The following is a 17,379-nucleotide window of genomic DNA, read 5'->3' as shown; positions in this document are numbered from 1 at the left end:
AAATCACCTTTGAAAGTGAAGGGATTTCAGACCTTTGATGAGATTCAGGAAAATACGACAGGGCAGATGATAGCAATTGGGAGAACTGTGTGAGGTGCTAACATGCCTACTTTGGAGAGGACTGAAGTGTCATTGTCCTCTGTACAATGTTCCTTGTATCTTCTTCAATAAATGTCTCTGTTTTTCATATTGCATGGCTGGATACTTTCCAGATAGACCTCATAAACAATCATGTAGAACTAAATTCAGTATAATGACTGAATAAGGTGAGAACAGAAGAGAAACAGGAAAAGCAAGGTATATCCAGAGGATTTCAACTATACTGTTATGGTTTATTTGCTTAGAAGTATGGAACAAACATGGCTGTATGTGAAAGTCCAATGAAAACAAGTGGTAAGAACATATAGGTTAAAATGTATTTTTATGATCTTACGTGTGTTTGAAATATTTTTTACATTTAAAACAAGGGTTCTGGCAAATGGAGCTATATAATAACTTATCAAAATAAAACTGAGTTTAACTTGAGACTGAGTTAAAACTGATTTTTAAATTCAAGTTAAAACCCAAAGTATGTAAGAAATTCACCCCTATGTTCATAGCAGTGCTGTTTACAATAGCCAAGTGGTGGAAACAGCCTAAGTGCCCATCAGTGGAGGGATGGGTTAAAAAACTGTAGTACACTCAGAAATTTTGAGAGAGAAGAGTAAAGCAGACAGGATTACAATACCTGGTATCAAACTGTATTACAAGGCCACTGTGATCAAAACAGCCTGGTGCTGGCATAAGAACAGACACATGGATCAATGGAACAGAATAGAGAGCCCAGAAATAAACCCATGTCAATACAGTCAGTTAATATTTGACAAAGCGGGGTGCAGGGGAATGAATTGTGGGGGGAATAGGCCAACTGTAATGGCATAATCAATAAAATATATTTAAAATTATTTGACAAAGTGTCCAGGAATATAAAATGGAATAAAAATAGCCTCTTCGATAAATGGTGTTGGGAGATCTGGACAAGTACATGCAAAAAAATGAAACTAGACCACCAACTTATACCATATACATCAAAATAAACTCAAGATTGATAAAAAAAAAACAGGTTGTAACACCATAAAAGTTCTGAGGAAAACATAGGCAGGAAAGTTTCAGATATCCCATGCAGAAATATTTTCACCAATATATCCTCTAGGGCAAAGGGTATTAAGGAAAGAATAAACAAATGGGACCTCATCAAAATAAAAAGCTTCTGCCAGCTAAAGAAAACATCAACCAAATGAAAAGGAAACCAATTATATGGGAAAGTATGTTTGCCAATGATACCATTGGACAGGGGTTTGATCTCCAAAATATATAAAGAATTCATGTGACTTTACACCAGAAAGACAAGAAATCCAATTAAAAAATGGGCAAAGGATCTAAATAGACACTTTTCCAGGGAAGACATACAGAGAGCCCATAGACACATGAAAAAATGCTCAACGTCACTAGCCACTAAGATGCAAATTAAAACTACATTGACATACCACTTCACACTGGTCAGAATGGCCATCATAAACAAATCAACAAACACGTGCTGGTGAGGTTGTGGAGCAAAGGGAGCCCTAGTGCACTGTTGACAGAATGCAGAGTGGTGCAGGCATTGTGGGAAACAGTATGGAATGTCCTCAAAAAACTAAAGATGGAACTGCCTTTTGATCCAATGATCCCACTGCTGGGACTGTACCCTAAGAATTCTGACTCACCAGTTCAAAAGAACCTATGCACCCCAATGTTCATAGCATTATGTATAATAGCTGAATGCAGGAAACAGCCTAAGTGCCCATCAGTAAATGAATGGATCAAAAGACCGGTACATTTACACAATGATTCCATTGTGCAGCAGAAAAAAGAATCCCTATCCTTTGCAATACTATGCAAAGGCTACTATGCAGCAGAAATACTATGCAGCAAAGAATACTATGCAGCAGAAAAAAGAATCCCTATCCTTTGCAACAGCATGAATGAAACTGTTGACTATTATACTAAGTGAAATAAGACAATCCGTGAAAAACAAATACCATATGGTCTCTGTAAGTGGAAAGTAATGAACAAAATAAACTAATGAGCAAAACAGGACCAGAGACATGGAAACAGGGAACAGACTGACAGCTGCCAGAGGAAAGGGTAGAAGGAGAGTGGTGGAGAGAAGAAGAAGGGATTAGTCAAAGAACATGGCTGAGTGACCCATGGACATGGACAATGGTGTGGGGATGGACTGTGGTACGGTGGGGGGTGGGTTGGACAGAGGAGGGCAAAGGGGGGAAAATTGGGACAACTGTAATAGAATAAATAAGAATTAAAAGTAAATTTTAAAAAAAATTCAACATTATATATGAAATAAATGAGTAGCTTTAATTGTTTTTAGTGAACACAGTAATTGCTATTGCTAACCCTTTTTGAGGTGAGAAACTAAAAGTTGGATAAGGTCTTATAAATATTTCTATCAAAGTTGATTGAATCATGGTAATTAGTTATTTGGAATATAGTTATGCAATTGTGGTCAGCCTGATCCGCACTATCTCTTTAGATGTTGTTTTAAAACTGTACACAAAACCAAATTTTCTTGTAAATAGTTGAATATTTTAATCAGAGGTTCACTTGTGACTAACATTATTGGAGTACAGGTTTTTTCTTTTTGGTTTAATGATTTTACTGTTTGTATTCTGCTAAGTTGAAAACTGTGCATTTATAAGCAAAATAAGAGTAACTAGAAGAAATTATATTATGACAAGAGATGGGCATTTAGATGCCTTTCACTTAATTATTTGCATTTGACGCAAATAGTACATTTGTACAGATGTCAAAAGGTAGCCTGAATAATGTGGTTCTTTTAATATCATGTAAACAAATAAGCTGTCATTTCAATAATTATTTCTTTGCATCCACGGGATATGTGTCATACACAGTAAGGCATTAATGACTAACATGACTTTTAAAAACTTAGTAAAAAGTATGTAGTATGCCCCATAAATATATTCATAAGTATAAGTAGCATTTTTAAATGTTTGTTATTTGATGGGAGTGAAAAAGAAAGTGGAAGTACACCACTGATAAAATCAGAAAGTGTGCTCTTATATATCCCCTAGCTCCTTGATGTATAAATGAAGTGATAGAGTAGACTCAATGACCCAAAATAATTTTAGGAAATATTTTGCATGTTAAATATTATAGGCAAAAGTTTTTTTTGACTGAAATTATTCAAATAATTTCCACTCAATCTTTTATTTTGCCTCACTTAAATGGATATGCTATATAAAATAATTCTAAATGTCTAGTAGTTAGGAGTTGGATTAGATTAATGAACAATAATAGCTAATACTTATGAGCATTTACTCTGTATCAGGCAATTTTCCAAGTATTTTTAGAAAGGATTTCTTATTTCCCACTCCTGCTTTCTTCTGTGTGGAGAGATAGTTACTAATGTGAATTTTGGTAGATTCCTCTGCCTTCTACCTCACTCCTCCCTTCCCAGGAGAGAAGTCACTATATCTGATTATGAGTCTGAGTCAGGGACCCAGGGCTGAATACCACACCTTCCTTACGCTTTTGTCTTGGGTGTACGCGTTCTGCTCTGCTCCTTCAGGGGAGTCTCTGCACTTAGTAAAGTTAAGCCCACCAAATTCTTGAGTTTGGTATTAGAAAGCTCATTTGCCTGGAGACCTGCTGTATCCTCCAAACCATTTTTTTTTTCAGTATTAAAGGTAATATGTAGGGCCTATCTGCTTTTACTCCTTTTAGTGCAGAACTCCAGTTTATTATTTGTTGATCCTACTCCAATTCCTGATTTATTACCATTTTAGTATATAAACAATAGAGTATTGCTTTTTGTCCTCCTTATGTTTTCACTTTATTTCCAGCAGCAAGAATGTCTTTAAATTCTGCAAATTACATTTCAAAATAGGGTAGTGACAGAGGATGTAGAGAGGATATAGAAAGAAAAGGACATTTAGAAAATGTTTATTTGAAGTGGCAGGGCATGGTAGTTGATGGCCATGTGGGAAGTTTGGGAGAAGGAAGCAAGAATGTTTCCCAGGTGGTCTGATTAAGCAACTACATGGCCAGTAGCACCAGTGACTGAAACAAGGCTCCAAGAATAGTATTCCTCACCCTTCCCACTTCCTGGTTAGAAGAAGAAAATTATAGGTTTATATCTCAGTATCTGTGCATTGTACATTGTCGAGTTGTGGCACTGTCAGTAGGAACTACTTTTATAAATTACTATGCAAAGTAATTGAGCTTAAAACTTAATAACATTTCTAGAAGAGGCCGTGGAAGAGCTATCTTACCTAAAGAGTTTCTAGCATTGAAATTAGTAGGCTTTCTCTGAATTTTAATTTACATGTTTTGAAGGCCAAAATACTTGAGCAACTATTGAAGTGGTGTGTATATCATCATGTCAGTGGTATAGAGAACGAATATTGAATTTAGGGTTTAAATAATTATATTTTTATCTCACCTCTTTCACTAAAAACTGTTGTTTATCTTGTCCATGTAGAGCAATCCAACTGTAAAATTTGCTATTCAAAACTATTTGTCAAGGCATACTCTCCCCTAGTACATCCTTGTGCCTAAACCATTCCCAAACTTATAGTACAGCTAAAAATGATTTTAATTCTTCCAACAAAAAGTATTACCTTGACTCTAAACTGTATGGTCCTTTCTTTCTTTTTTTTCTTTTTGCATCCTGTTGAGCAGCTAGACAGCTGAGTAGAGAAGGAATGTGGAACACTATGTAGGGAATAATGTTTTGCATCCAGGTCCCCACCTTTTTTATGTCTTTCTTCCTTGCTTGTTTTTTAAATTTTTAATTTAATTATTGTTCAAGTACAGTTTTCTCTTTTACTCCCATTCCAGCCCACCCCCTCCAGTGCTTCCCACCTCCCTCCCATTTCCACCCCTCTTAGTTTTTGTCCCATGTGTCCTTTATACTTGTTCCTGTGAATCTTTCCCCTTTTCCCTGAAATTCCCTCCCCTCTCCCATGTGGTCACTATAAGCCTGTTCTCTATTTCAGTGTCTTTGGTTATATTTTGCTTGTTTGTTTGTTTGTTTGATTGTTTAGGTTCCTGTTAAAGGTGAGATCATATGGTATTTGTCTTTCAACAAGAAAGACAAGTGAAATAAGTCTGGCTTATTTCGCTTAGCATAATGCTTTCCAGTTCCATCCTTGCTGTTGCAAAGTACTTTCATTTATCATGTTAAAATTTAGGTACCATGTAATATATATATATTTTATATATACATATAAAGTGCGGATCAGCCTGATCTGCACTATCTCTTTAAATGTTGTTTTAAAACTGTACACAAAACCAAACTTTCTTGTAAATAGTCAAATATTTTAATCAGAGGTTCACTTGTGACTAACATTATTTGAGTACAGATTAATTTAGAGAAAAAGATTAATTCTTTTTTTCTTTTTAATTCTTCTTTCAGCTCTGCATCTCATGTCAAGAATTTTTTGCATTAAATTATGTGAACATATTTCTGTTCCTTAAAAAATGATGTTAAAATTTCAATCAGGGAACTCGTGTTCTTGATTTGTAATTATGCTTTTCTTTCCCTCTCCTGGAGAAAGAATGCATTTTTGGCCTTTACCATTATATTTCCATTGATACAATGCAAAGGCACCTGCAGCTATATAAATGATGGCACTTGTATTTTTTTCCTAAAATTTTTGCTACAAGTGAGAATTCAGACCAGTTACCCACTGGTCCAGGTCTTCACCTTCTTTATTCTTGGATAAAATAGTATAATCTTTGTTTTATATTATTTGGAATACATAGTCACAGTGTTAGCTTTAGGGTATAATACAGTAACTCCTGATGTTTCAAACTTTAGTATGGAGTTTAATGGTTTATGTGCTTCCATGACAGGTTAGTGGCTTATTACTGGAAGGATGCAGTTTTGATGGAAATCGACTTTCTGAAAATCAGCACGATTCTCCCAGTGTATCATCAGTTCTCCCTTGTTTTATGGGCTGGATTCCACAGGTAATACACTTTTAACTGGTAAAAGTTTTGATTAAATCAGTTCATTCTTAGATTTTTATCTTTTTAATAAGATATAGTTATCCTATACATTTTTACTTTCTAATCTCACCTGCATTTGACAGTCAAAATATTGTGTCCTTTATAATGTTTAAGATGTATGGGACATTTTTAAATCTTTAATTTGTAATAGAAAGAATAGCTTTATGATTTTTAATTTCTAATTATTCTGTAGCCTTTAATGACTATGTGAACTACCATGACTATATTCTTACTATTTTCAGCACTGTGCTAAATGCTTTACAAACTTAACCTCATATACTCTTCAGAGCAGCCCTGCAAGATGGGTGTCATTATTCCCACTTTCAAATGGGGAAATGCATGGTCACACATATTAGATGACTTCTCTGTAGTTAGACGTGCAGAAATGGACAGTGCAAGGTGGTAATGCACACCTGGTCTTTCTGTCACACCCTGTCGCTGTGCTGCCGAGAGGCCGATGAAGAGTCTTGACAAAGACTTGTTCAATTAACTTTTCCCCTTTTAAAATCTTCAGTTATTAAAATTTTCAACAATAGAACTACTTGTTCAATTAACTTTTCCCCTTTTAAAATCTTCAGTTATTAAAATTTTCAACAATAGAACTTGGGAGATATTTACCTTTTAAAATAGAACATAATTGTAGACAAAGCACATAGCTTTTACTTAATATAATTTTAAAATGTAAGTATGAATATGTGAAAAAAACTTTACAGTTCTGGTTCTGTATCTAAGGACTAACAAAACTATTTTATAGTCTGCCTTTACTACAAGAAAATGAGTTTTCTCACTGGGAAATAACACCTTGAGTTTTCCAATTATACTACCTTGAATCATCTGCTCATTGTAATTCTCTTTTTAAAATAAAAATCTAAAGCATCAGAATAATTTCAAAAATACAACCAATAAAACCATCAGTAATCAGCAGTCATTACTCAGAGAGCTATACTCTGACCCAAAGGAGTGCACATTCCTGTGACGCCCCTTATCCGCCCCCCCATTAGCTTCACTGTCTCTAATACTAGAGTGATGTATCAGATAGAGGGGGGAGAAGTTGGAGTAATCTTTCTGTTTTTTATTTAATTATTGTTCAAGTACAATTTTCCGTGCCCAACTCCCATCCCAGCCCACCCCCCCTGTGTTCCCCACCTCCCTCCCATTTCCATCCCCCTTAGTTGTTCTCCATGTGTCCTTTATACTAGTTTCTGTGAATCCTTCCCCTTTTCCCCTGTGATTCTCTCCCCTCTCCCCTCTGGTCCCTGTCAGCCTGTTCTGAATTTCAGTGTCTTTGGTCATATTTTGCTTGCTTGTTTGTTTTGTTGTTTAGATCCCTGTTAAAGGTGAGATCATATGGTATTTGTCCTTCACCGCCTGGCTTATTTCACTCAGCATAATGCTTTCCAGTTCCATCCATGCTGTTGCAAAGGGTAGTAGCTCCTTCTTTCTGCTGCATAGAATTCCATTGTGTAAATGTACCATAGTTTTTTGATCCATTCATTTACTGATGGATATCTAGGTTGCTTCCAACTCTTGGTTATTGTAAATTGTGCTGCTATGAACATTGGTGTGCATTAGGTTCTTTTGGATTGGTGTTTCAGGGTTCTTAGGATATACTCCTAACAGTAGAATTGCTGGGTCAAAAGGCAGGTCCATTTTTAGTTTTCTTAGAAAATTCCATACTGTTTTCCATAGTGGTTGTGCCAGTCTACAATCCTACCAACAGTGAATCAGGGTCCCCTTTTCCCCACAACTTCTCCAACATTTGTTGTTTGTTTCTTTGTTTATGATGGCCATTCTGACTGGTGTAAAGTGCTATCTCATTGTGGTTTTAGTCTTTATTTTTATTTCAATCTGGCTGTTGTTTTACATAAGAAATTTCTTTCAAAAGGCTGGTAAATTATAGATTACAAACATTATGTATGTGAACCAAATTGAAAGTTATATACAAGAGTTAAGGTTGGAATTTGCCAATGGTTGAAGGTTATATATGATAACAGAGGAACTTAAGTGAATCTAAATTATGTGAAATGTTAATTCTCTGGCAAACCATATTAAAAGCCACATAGGGAGAGAAAAAGTAGGGCACATATAAACTGGTTTACTTAAGGAGAAATCCCAGCAATAAAAATAGGTGATGAGGAATAACTGAGTAGGCATAAATGCAGAAGAAAATGTTCTGGAGCAATACCCACATACTTGGCTACAGACTGACTGCAAATCAGGAATGTTAGGGACAAAGCCTGGTTAGTGGGTTGGGTAAACAGCAACATGACATTGCAAAGCTAGTAATTTATCCCTCCACAGTATTTACTTCATGTATCATTTCTATCCAATTTCATTACCTCACTTCTTAAGTTCCTATATACCATATATTCTGCTGAATACTGGGGTTACAAAGATAAAGAAACTGTTTCCATGTGTTTTTCCAGGGAAAAGAGGCCTTTTCTTTTAAGTGAGAGGCAACAAGTGTTTATACTTGAGATCAATGAGAAGAGCTATTCGGGAAGCACTGATTCAGGCAGAAGCCCAAGTCATGTTCTGATTAGAAGATAAAGGCAAGGGGTGTTTATGAGAAGGGGCACAGTCCCATCAAAAGAAGGGAGACATTTATGTTCCTTGTAAACAGTGTGTTTTTAGTGCTCAGTCCAGTGGTCATCAGCCAAGTAATAATAACTGCTTTCTTGTTATCGTTGCACACTGTTGTAGAGGGCACGGTTTTGCCCTAGGCCCAGTCCAAAGGTATTTTTGCCCTGTTCTAATATCCCAAAGAGGCATACAATGTACGGGGCAGTTCCCCTGGCATGACAGCTCCAGATCCATTTTAAAGTGGCTGCATTAACCATTGATTGATTCCGAGTCTTCTGTTGAATGGGGAAGCAAACAGGTAAAGAAACTGTTATAGTTCAAGGTTGTATGTACACTTATGGAGGTTTACATAAAGTATTTTGGCAGATGAGGGAGGCCTCAACTCAATCACATGTGAGCATATGAGGGAAAGTCAGATGACCTCAGAAAGAGAGGACGAATTCAAACAAGGTAGGAACAAGTCATTCCAGATAGAGAGGTAGCATATTTAAATGCATAGGGATATGAAAAAACTTAAGTTATTCTGACAACTGCAAGTATAGTGCATCTGGAAGTGTATGGTTCATATGGTAGAGTGGTAGGGGCTATGGGTGGGAAGGGAGGCCAGGAACCAAGTATGACAGGCCACATAGCCATGCCAAGGAGTTGACAACATTGTCTGGTCAGTAGGATGCCATAAAGAATTTAGAACAACAGTGTGGTAAGACCTGACTTTCAGTTTTGGAAAACCAGTCTGACAGTGAGAGGATGCTTGACTGGCACAGGGTGAAATACAGTTATACCTACTTTTCACAGTGATCCTTTGAGTTTGGTGAAGCAGGTTTATTGAAGAAACTGAGAATTAGGTGAGTTTAGTGATTGATTATGGTCCCCACAATAACAGCACTAGCATTGTGCAGTAACTAGCATTTATTTCTATTGTGTATGTGTTGAGCACTGTGCAGAGTATTTAAAATACAAGATATTTAGGCTTTTGAAAATGTTTTGAATAGAAACTATCATCTCTGTTTTTAAACTAAGAAAACTAAAGCTTAAAACTTGACCAAGATAACATATTAATAGGTAGGCAAATAAGATTCAAATTCAGGTAATGGCTCTTATGTCTTCGGCCTAATGTTGAACCAACCTAATGATATAAACCAGAGTTTGGAAAATGAAAGCCCACAGGCCAAATCCAGCGAGCTGCCTTTGTGCCGTCCATAGAGCCCATAACCATGTGAGCTATGAATGGTTTTTACATTTTAAAATAGTTGAAAAACTCAGAAAAATAATATTTCATGACATGTGAAAATCATAAGAAATGCAAATTTCAGTGTCCCCAAATAAAGTTTTGTTTGGAAAAGATCATTCCATTGATGTAGATATTGTCTATGAGTCCATTCAGATGGTAACAGCAGAGTTGAGTGTACGTCAGGGACTAGAGAGCCCACAAACCCTAATATGTATACTGTCACATCTCTTACAAAAAAGTTTACAACTCTGTACAAACTATTAAACTCTCCAACTTCTGCTGGAGTTTTTTAAGGGCAGCCATATTTATTTTTTAGTGAGTTTTACAGAAAAGATGAGTGAACATCAACATTCTGATGCATCCTTAGTGGAGGGGAAGGAACCAGCGTAAACCAGAAGGAAGCATCAGCCCCCAATTATGTAAGCCAGTAAAGAGAGTGAGTTTTGTCATTACTCTGTGCCTGCCTTATTGCAGAAAGGATAGAATCCTTTTATGAGCCTGGATGAAGTAATGTAGTTCAGAACTTTAGTGACTAATTCCTTGTAGGCCAGAAGGAAGGTGTTTTGTTTGTTTGTTTGTTTATTTGTTTGGGGTTTTTTGCTTGTCTGTTTGTTTTTTACAAATTATTTCTGCAATATTATCTGACACCTAATAGTCCTGATTTCAGCAGAAACATGGCAAACAAACCCATCATTTATACAATATTCCTTTGAGGTAGATAGCACCTCCATTTTTTAAAGAGCATTTCAGATTGCAGAAACTGAAGAACTTCTTTGACATTGTTGTAATATGTGATGGTGCATTAAGGAGTGAGCAACAAATTCTAAGACTTTCTCTGGGGAGAGGGGAGCTGTACCATTGCTTCTATTATAAATGTAATGTACTTTGCCACTTAACAAAATTAGAATTATGAATTCTCAAGGATAATTAAAAGTCATATATTCCTAGTGTTTCTGTTTATCTATTTACATCAAGATAATATAACCTACTCTCACACTCATTTATTCATGTATTTGTTTCTCATTATACAGAAAGTTGTAGTTTCAGCTCAATTTTGGTGGCTAAATTAATATAGGTCTAAACCAAGGTTTCCTTAGGGGATTTTGCCCAAAAAACCACTGCCTTTCTCCAAAGCATTTCCCAAAAAGTATTCTATGCATTATTTCATAATGGTTCTTTGTGAATTGCTCAGTGAACAGTTTTAATAACCAGAATATTCTCTGGCCTTGGAAATTCATGATGTATTTGAGAATAATAAAAACTCCAAGAAGTTCCAAAGATTCCCTAACACAACTTTTTCCTGCACCTACATCCCATCCTTCATCTGGATCTATTAGGAGACACGATGCCGTTTGGGAAACACTGCTTTACGTGATAGAGAAGTCCGAGACGATGCCCTGTTTGACAGTCCACAGGATGTCAGTTTGCCTGTGTTCTGTTTCTTTAGTAAAAGCTTTTTGGGGTCCATTGGCCAGCCTGATCCCCATGGCCCAGACCTCCATAGAGGCACCACAATTGACAATTCAATTTCAGAAACAATTGCATTCCCAGGGAAAATAATACTGTAAAATTATTCCATAAGGTACTCAAAAATGTAACATTTACATTACTTTTGCATGTATTATATATATTATCAGCATGTATTTCAGAAGATAAATACCAAAAGCTCTGCCTAATATGCACTGTAGTTAAAAATAAGTATTAAATTAATATCCTTTCTGTATGACAGTATTTTTCCTTAAAGACTTAAGAAAGCATTGTTGTTAGCACCATGTTGTTGAAAAATATATGAGACATATTTTGCTACCAAAATACATTTTAAAGAGTACTTAGACATTCTTGACAGAACCAATTCTCAAAATGTTTATTGTTGGAAAATTGTTTTGTTTTCTGTTTTGAGATGTCTATTTTTTTAGAATTGCATTAATAAATTATGCCATTTTTATGTCGATTAAAACTCTGATTTTTTAACATCTTTTATAAAAAAGGGCTGTTCATCCACTTGATTCATAAACATTGAGAAAGCATGTGTTAAAATAAGTTAGTTCAACTTTATGCAGAATGTGATGAGAGATATATTTTGGCTTGCCTTCATATATGTTTTATTGTAATGAAACTGAGTTAAACTCACTAAAATAGTTAAGATAATCTAGGTAATTTTGTTTTCTCTTTGGGAGATTTTGTTTGTTTTTGTTGTTTTATTTTGTTATTTTCTTTGGATTTTGGCTAAATGGTACTTAATACCACCATTTACCTTTGTCAGATGCATCGTCTTCTTTCAAGTGTTAGCCTCTCACCTGCTACCTGTAATACATGTGTACCTTTAAGTTACTTCCTATGGGCATGAGTGTGAAGCTTCACAGTTTAGCCTCATTATTGACTGAGCTAACTGGACCACTTTCTATTTTAATGAAGTAGGATATGAACACATTAACCATTTAGAGTAATCACAATATATAGGTTTGTAATTATTATACTTTATTTACATCACAATAACTTGTTTATATGTCATATATGAATTCTTTGAATTCTTCCTAGAATATCTCCCATTTTGCATTAATCGAGCACTTAATGTGTTAATAGTTATTAAAAGTCGCAGTTTCATCCAAGTGTTTTAGTCCAGCAGAGCCCAGCTCTTGGTCTGTGGTATCTTCAGTAAACGTATCAAAGAAGGACATGTGTCACAGGGATTGAATTTAGTTGGACAGCATTCATGGAAGTTCTAGCACGTGAGGTCTTGTGCTAATAATGAGAATGTCGAAGTAATTAGCTCACTACTTTGATAATGTATTTATTGGGGACCTTAGAGCCAGTTTGTTCAACTGTTTTTTACAGACTATAACATTTAAGAGATTTTGAGAAGTGACAAACAAAATTTTAAGAAGTAACCAGTGTTTTACTTTTAAATCACTATAGGTCTTGATATAAATATTTATACCCTCACTTTAAAACAAACAAAAAGCCTGTAACCAAAGCAGGTTTGGAAGTACTTGGAAATATATATGGAACTAGTAAATTGATTTTGAATATGCAAAGAATCAACTTTGCATTACTGTTCCTAATTTAAAGGGGAAATTGCTTGACATTAAAATGAAGAAATATAGATAAAATCTCCTGAATAGGAAGGAATAGCACTGTAAAACATTTCAATATAATGTTTCTATTTTGGAAGCTGCAGGAAGCAAAGCAAATATCAGGTGGCAGAGAAAGGTAATTGAAGACCTTTCCTGGGATTGTAACTAGGCATTCGTAGATTCAGATCATTTCAGTCCAGCAAATATATGATATTTATCTGCTGCTTGCTAACCAACAAAAGAGAGCCTGTACTAGGTTATTAACTCTAGGAATGGCTAAGGGATTATGAAAATTACAGAAATTTCTAATCCTAAAGCTTTACCATATAAGTAGAATTGGAGGAGAGGGAAGAGATTAGGCAGTGACTAATAACATCTGAAAATTCTCTTTACTTCATATCCTGTATTTTTGTCAGGCCCAACCAGGATTCTCTCCATTAATCCTTCTTAGGTTAACATATCCCAGGGTAGTATTTTGTTTTCTAAACTAATCATTTTTTTCAAAAATTATATATATATTTCACGCACATATTTTTTCTAAAATAAATTTTAAGCTTCAAAGAAGATTACTATTTTCTTTACATTAAATATACACTGAAATGTTTAGCCTTTATAATTCTAGACACATATTGTTAAGTGAGGGATGAATGACTGACAGAATCTTTACTACAACCAAGGAAAATTAGAAAGATACAGGGCAGATGGTGTTTTTATATATTTGGGCAATGATTCTCCATTAAAGAGTGAATTTTGTTATATGTAAATCAGGATAAGATTCAGGAATAAATGAGTAGTCTGAAGGACTTAACCGATATGCATATCGAGGACAAAGAGTCAGTATATGAGATAGGGAGGAGAGAGGGATTGGAAAAGGTAGTAGAAATGAACTATAGAAATGATCCGTGAAAGTGTTTAAACTAATGAAAGGCAAGGACCTACATCCAAGATGACTCTATCCAACAAAGCTTTCATTTAGAATGGGAGGGCAGATAAAGGGCTTCCCAGATAAGGTCAAGTTAAAGGAGTTCTTCATCACCAAACCCTTATTATATGAAATGTTAAAGGGACTTACCTAAGAAAAAGAAAATCAAAAACTATGAAGAGTAAAATGACAACAAACTTCACAACTGTCAACAACTGAACCTAATAAAAAATAAAAACAAACTAAGCAAACAACGTTTATCTAGACTTTGTGAATTGTCTTGGTAATCAAAAAATTGATAAGTAAAAATTTCTCTCCGTAGATATACTCCTGCCTGGAGATAAAAAAGGAAAAGCAGAATTAAATTACCCTTTTATAATCTTGAATGTAATCGTGATCACCATGACTCTTAATATCTAAAGAGCGAGAAACCAGACATATATGCCTTTTGAGAGAAATACACGACACCACCTGTGCAGCGTTTTTGCCAACAATTGACTCTGAACCTGAGTTTGCCTCCAGACCCAGTTCGTGAGAATACAGGGGATAGGTGAAGGGGGTACCGTGGGAAGCAGCCAATAAAATTCAGAATGTGGGAAGTGCTTCGGTATAGTTTCTTCAGCAAACTGAAAAGCGAGAAAGGAAAGTCCTATAAATTCAAAAGACATAAGAGATATATCAAGAAAATGCTAGTATGGGCTTTATTTGAATTATGGTTCTAATAAAATGTTTTTTAAATTCTGAGATAATAGATATATGATCTTGTTAATATTTTCAGATGTTATAGTACTGTTGTGGTATTTGCTTTATTTCTACACATACTTATATATTTATAGGTAAAATTTTCTGAACCACAGCTGGATGATGGCAGTTGGTTATGGTAATCTTTATTTTTAACTATTTCATACTAAAATTTAAAATAAAACTTATTTGGAAGGATATTGTGTTTGTCTGTTTGGTTACCTAATGATCAGCTTCAAAACAGTATATTGGTGTATTTTAAAGCAGAAATAATATTTTTAAACAGGGTGCATATGGCCCACATCCCCCCGAAGAGTGCGTGTCTTTGCCTGTTTACACAAGTGCTGAAAGGGACCGTGTGGTGACCAACATCGACGTTCCGTGTGGAGGCGACCAAGACCAGTGGGTCCAGTGTGGAGCAGCTCTGTTCCTCAAAAATCAGTAGAATCCAGCAAAAAGAAACATTTCTTGTTTAAGCTTTAAATAAAATACATGTTGAATCTACGTTGGAAATGTTAATTCAAAATATTAGCGTACATTTACTCTGTGTTGTTGATCTCACTGGGTTTTTATTTTAATGGGCAGTAACAGCATAGTAATTTAATGTTTTAGGTAAGATGTTTAAAATAGTATATTTTCTATGTACTACCACTAATGTTGTCTCTACTATGTTTGCATGGTAATTATTTAATAAAATATAAGATAATCTTACAATTTCTTATATCTAAAGTGTTGAAGATCCATGTTGTTTTCAGAGGACAAACCACAGTTTAATCAAATAGCTTTCATTTGTAGAATTTTGTTCAAAACTAATGGACCATATATGACCAATACATAATAATAATAACTGAGGCTTAGGTAGCACTGACTATATGATGCTAGGCAGTGCTCCAAGTGATTGATTTATAGGTAGGGAGGTAAATAAATACATAGGTAAGTATATAGATAGATACATAGATGCACAGACACTATATTCATTTACTAATGTTCACTTTACTAATGAGAAAAATGACACACTGGTTAAGTGACAAGGGGGAAAACTACTCTTTCAACTCCTGCATGTCTCTTCCTGGAACCGAGTGTGCGAACAGAAATGAGCAGAGATGGCTCAGCACCACATGTTGGTCAGTTCCTCGTCTTGACAAATGTTTGCTGCAGCAGGGTTTCTGACAAGAAGATAAAATGCGCTGGCAGTGCCAGTCAAAACACTTGTTAGAGTCCACGTTCACTGAAAACTTACCTCTGTAAAACTAAGGAAAAGAATGTCGAGGGGCAGAGGAATGTTATGAGTTGGGAAGTTAGTTCTCAGAATGAGCAACCGAGCTTCCTTTACCTCAAACAGCCCTTTACCTCAAGTGCCCTCTGTGTGCACAGTCCTGTTCTAGGGCTTGAGGGTCTTCTGTCTTCATCACTATATTAAGGAAATAAAATCAAAACCACTTTTATTTATTGACTTAGGAAGAACACTGTAATATTTCAAGCATATATGCTTGTTTATGTTATGTGTATGTGTGTATACATATATATACATACAGTATAAATAAGAACAGAATAAATACCTGTGCCCAACACACAGCTTCAGAAAAAGAACATCCCTAACTCCACCTAAGCTCCTTAATATATTTTCAGTCACTGTTTCATTTCTCACCTTCCACCCAAGACAATGATTCCGCTAATTTTTGTCTTTATAATTCCCTTGGGTTTCTTCATATTTTTTCTAAATGAGAATAACATAGTTTATTTCTAGCCTTTTCTCATCAGGTTATTTATTTAAAAACGTTTATTAGGAAAAAGTGAGTTGATTCCTTTCTCAGTGATGGCATCATTGTGGGTAACAACAAAAAGGGCATGGGAATCAGATCCTTTTGGGAGATGCTCAAGTGGCCCAGAATCCCTGTCCCCACTTTGGGCCCTTGGGGCGTGGGGGAGAAGGGGCGAGGCAGGGCGTGACTGATTAACAGAAGGCACAGCGGGTTCTATCTTGGGCCTGTGGGAGGGAGGACAGGCCAGGGGCTCTCTGGCACTCAGGCCTGGCCACTAGCCCTTGGTCTTGGGGGTTGCAGGGCATGGTTATGCAGATAGTCTTCTGGCACTGGGAATTATACCGCATCTTCAGGGTGCCTTGGTGGTTTTTGGTGCCCAAGCCCCCATCACATGATCCCCAGCTCCCAAACCTGTACTTGCGGTGGGATTCAAATTCCTTCTTCCAGGTATGTGGCACCCTGCACAGGATGCATTGTGGCTGCGCTTCACAGGAACCTTTGCTGAAACCCACTCTGCAGCAGTGCTGCTGCTAGGGATGCAGGTCCGCTCCATGCACTTGCTCCTGGCGTGGGGCCACCCTTCACTTTGTCTTTCCTCTTGGCCAGTGAAGAGGAGAGTGCCATCCGGGTGAACAGGGCGAGTGGAGGAAACCTGGGTGCTGCATTTCACTGTTGCCCCACTGCTTTGCTCCCTCCCACTCTGGGCCACCCTCCTCAGACCACTGTACCTTCTTTTTAGCCCTGTCACTTTTATACAGTTTTCATTGTTACATAAATGGTATACAACAAGGTCTGTCTGGAAAAATCCCAGCCATTGTTAATATAATGAGAATGGTTTGGGTGACATCCATGTAACCTGGCATCAAGAGGAGAGTGGACTGGAAGGCACATGTGTGAACAATGAGGACTTCACTGAACTAGTCAGTGGGGGTGGTAGACACTGTCGAGTGAGCGTATGGACTGTGTGGCCAACACATTAAAAATGACTGAGCAAGT

At 36.2% G+C, this 17,379-nt stretch overlaps 1 protein-coding gene across 2 annotated transcripts in view; it reads left to right on the top strand.

Moving 5' to 3' along the window:
- The window catches only part of DYNC2H1 (dynein cytoplasmic 2 heavy chain 1), a 346,577-nt gene extending 331,457 nt beyond the window's left edge, over positions 1–15,120 (top strand). For both annotated transcript variants that reach the window (XM_037065338.1, XM_037065337.1), the window contains 2 exons: positions 5,914–6,030; positions 14,907–15,120. In XM_037065338.1, the coding sequence (XP_036921233.1) occupies positions 5,914–6,030; positions 14,907–15,065 (276 nt within the window). In that variant the 3' untranslated portion in view covers positions 15,066–15,120. The remainder of the gene's footprint in view (positions 1–5,913; positions 6,031–14,906) is intronic.
- Positions 15,121–17,379: the final 2,259 nt, after the last annotated feature.

Source organism: Sturnira hondurensis, unplaced genomic scaffold, assembly GCF_014824575.4.
Source record: "Sturnira hondurensis isolate 20B ecotype Veracruz unplaced genomic scaffold, ASM1482457v3 Scaffold0015659, whole genome shotgun sequence".
Lineage (NCBI taxonomy): Eukaryota > Metazoa > Chordata > Mammalia > Chiroptera > Phyllostomidae > Sturnira > Sturnira hondurensis.
The sequence above is the reverse complement of the archived record's forward strand: the minus strand, read 5'-3'. Positions and strand labels throughout refer to the sequence as shown.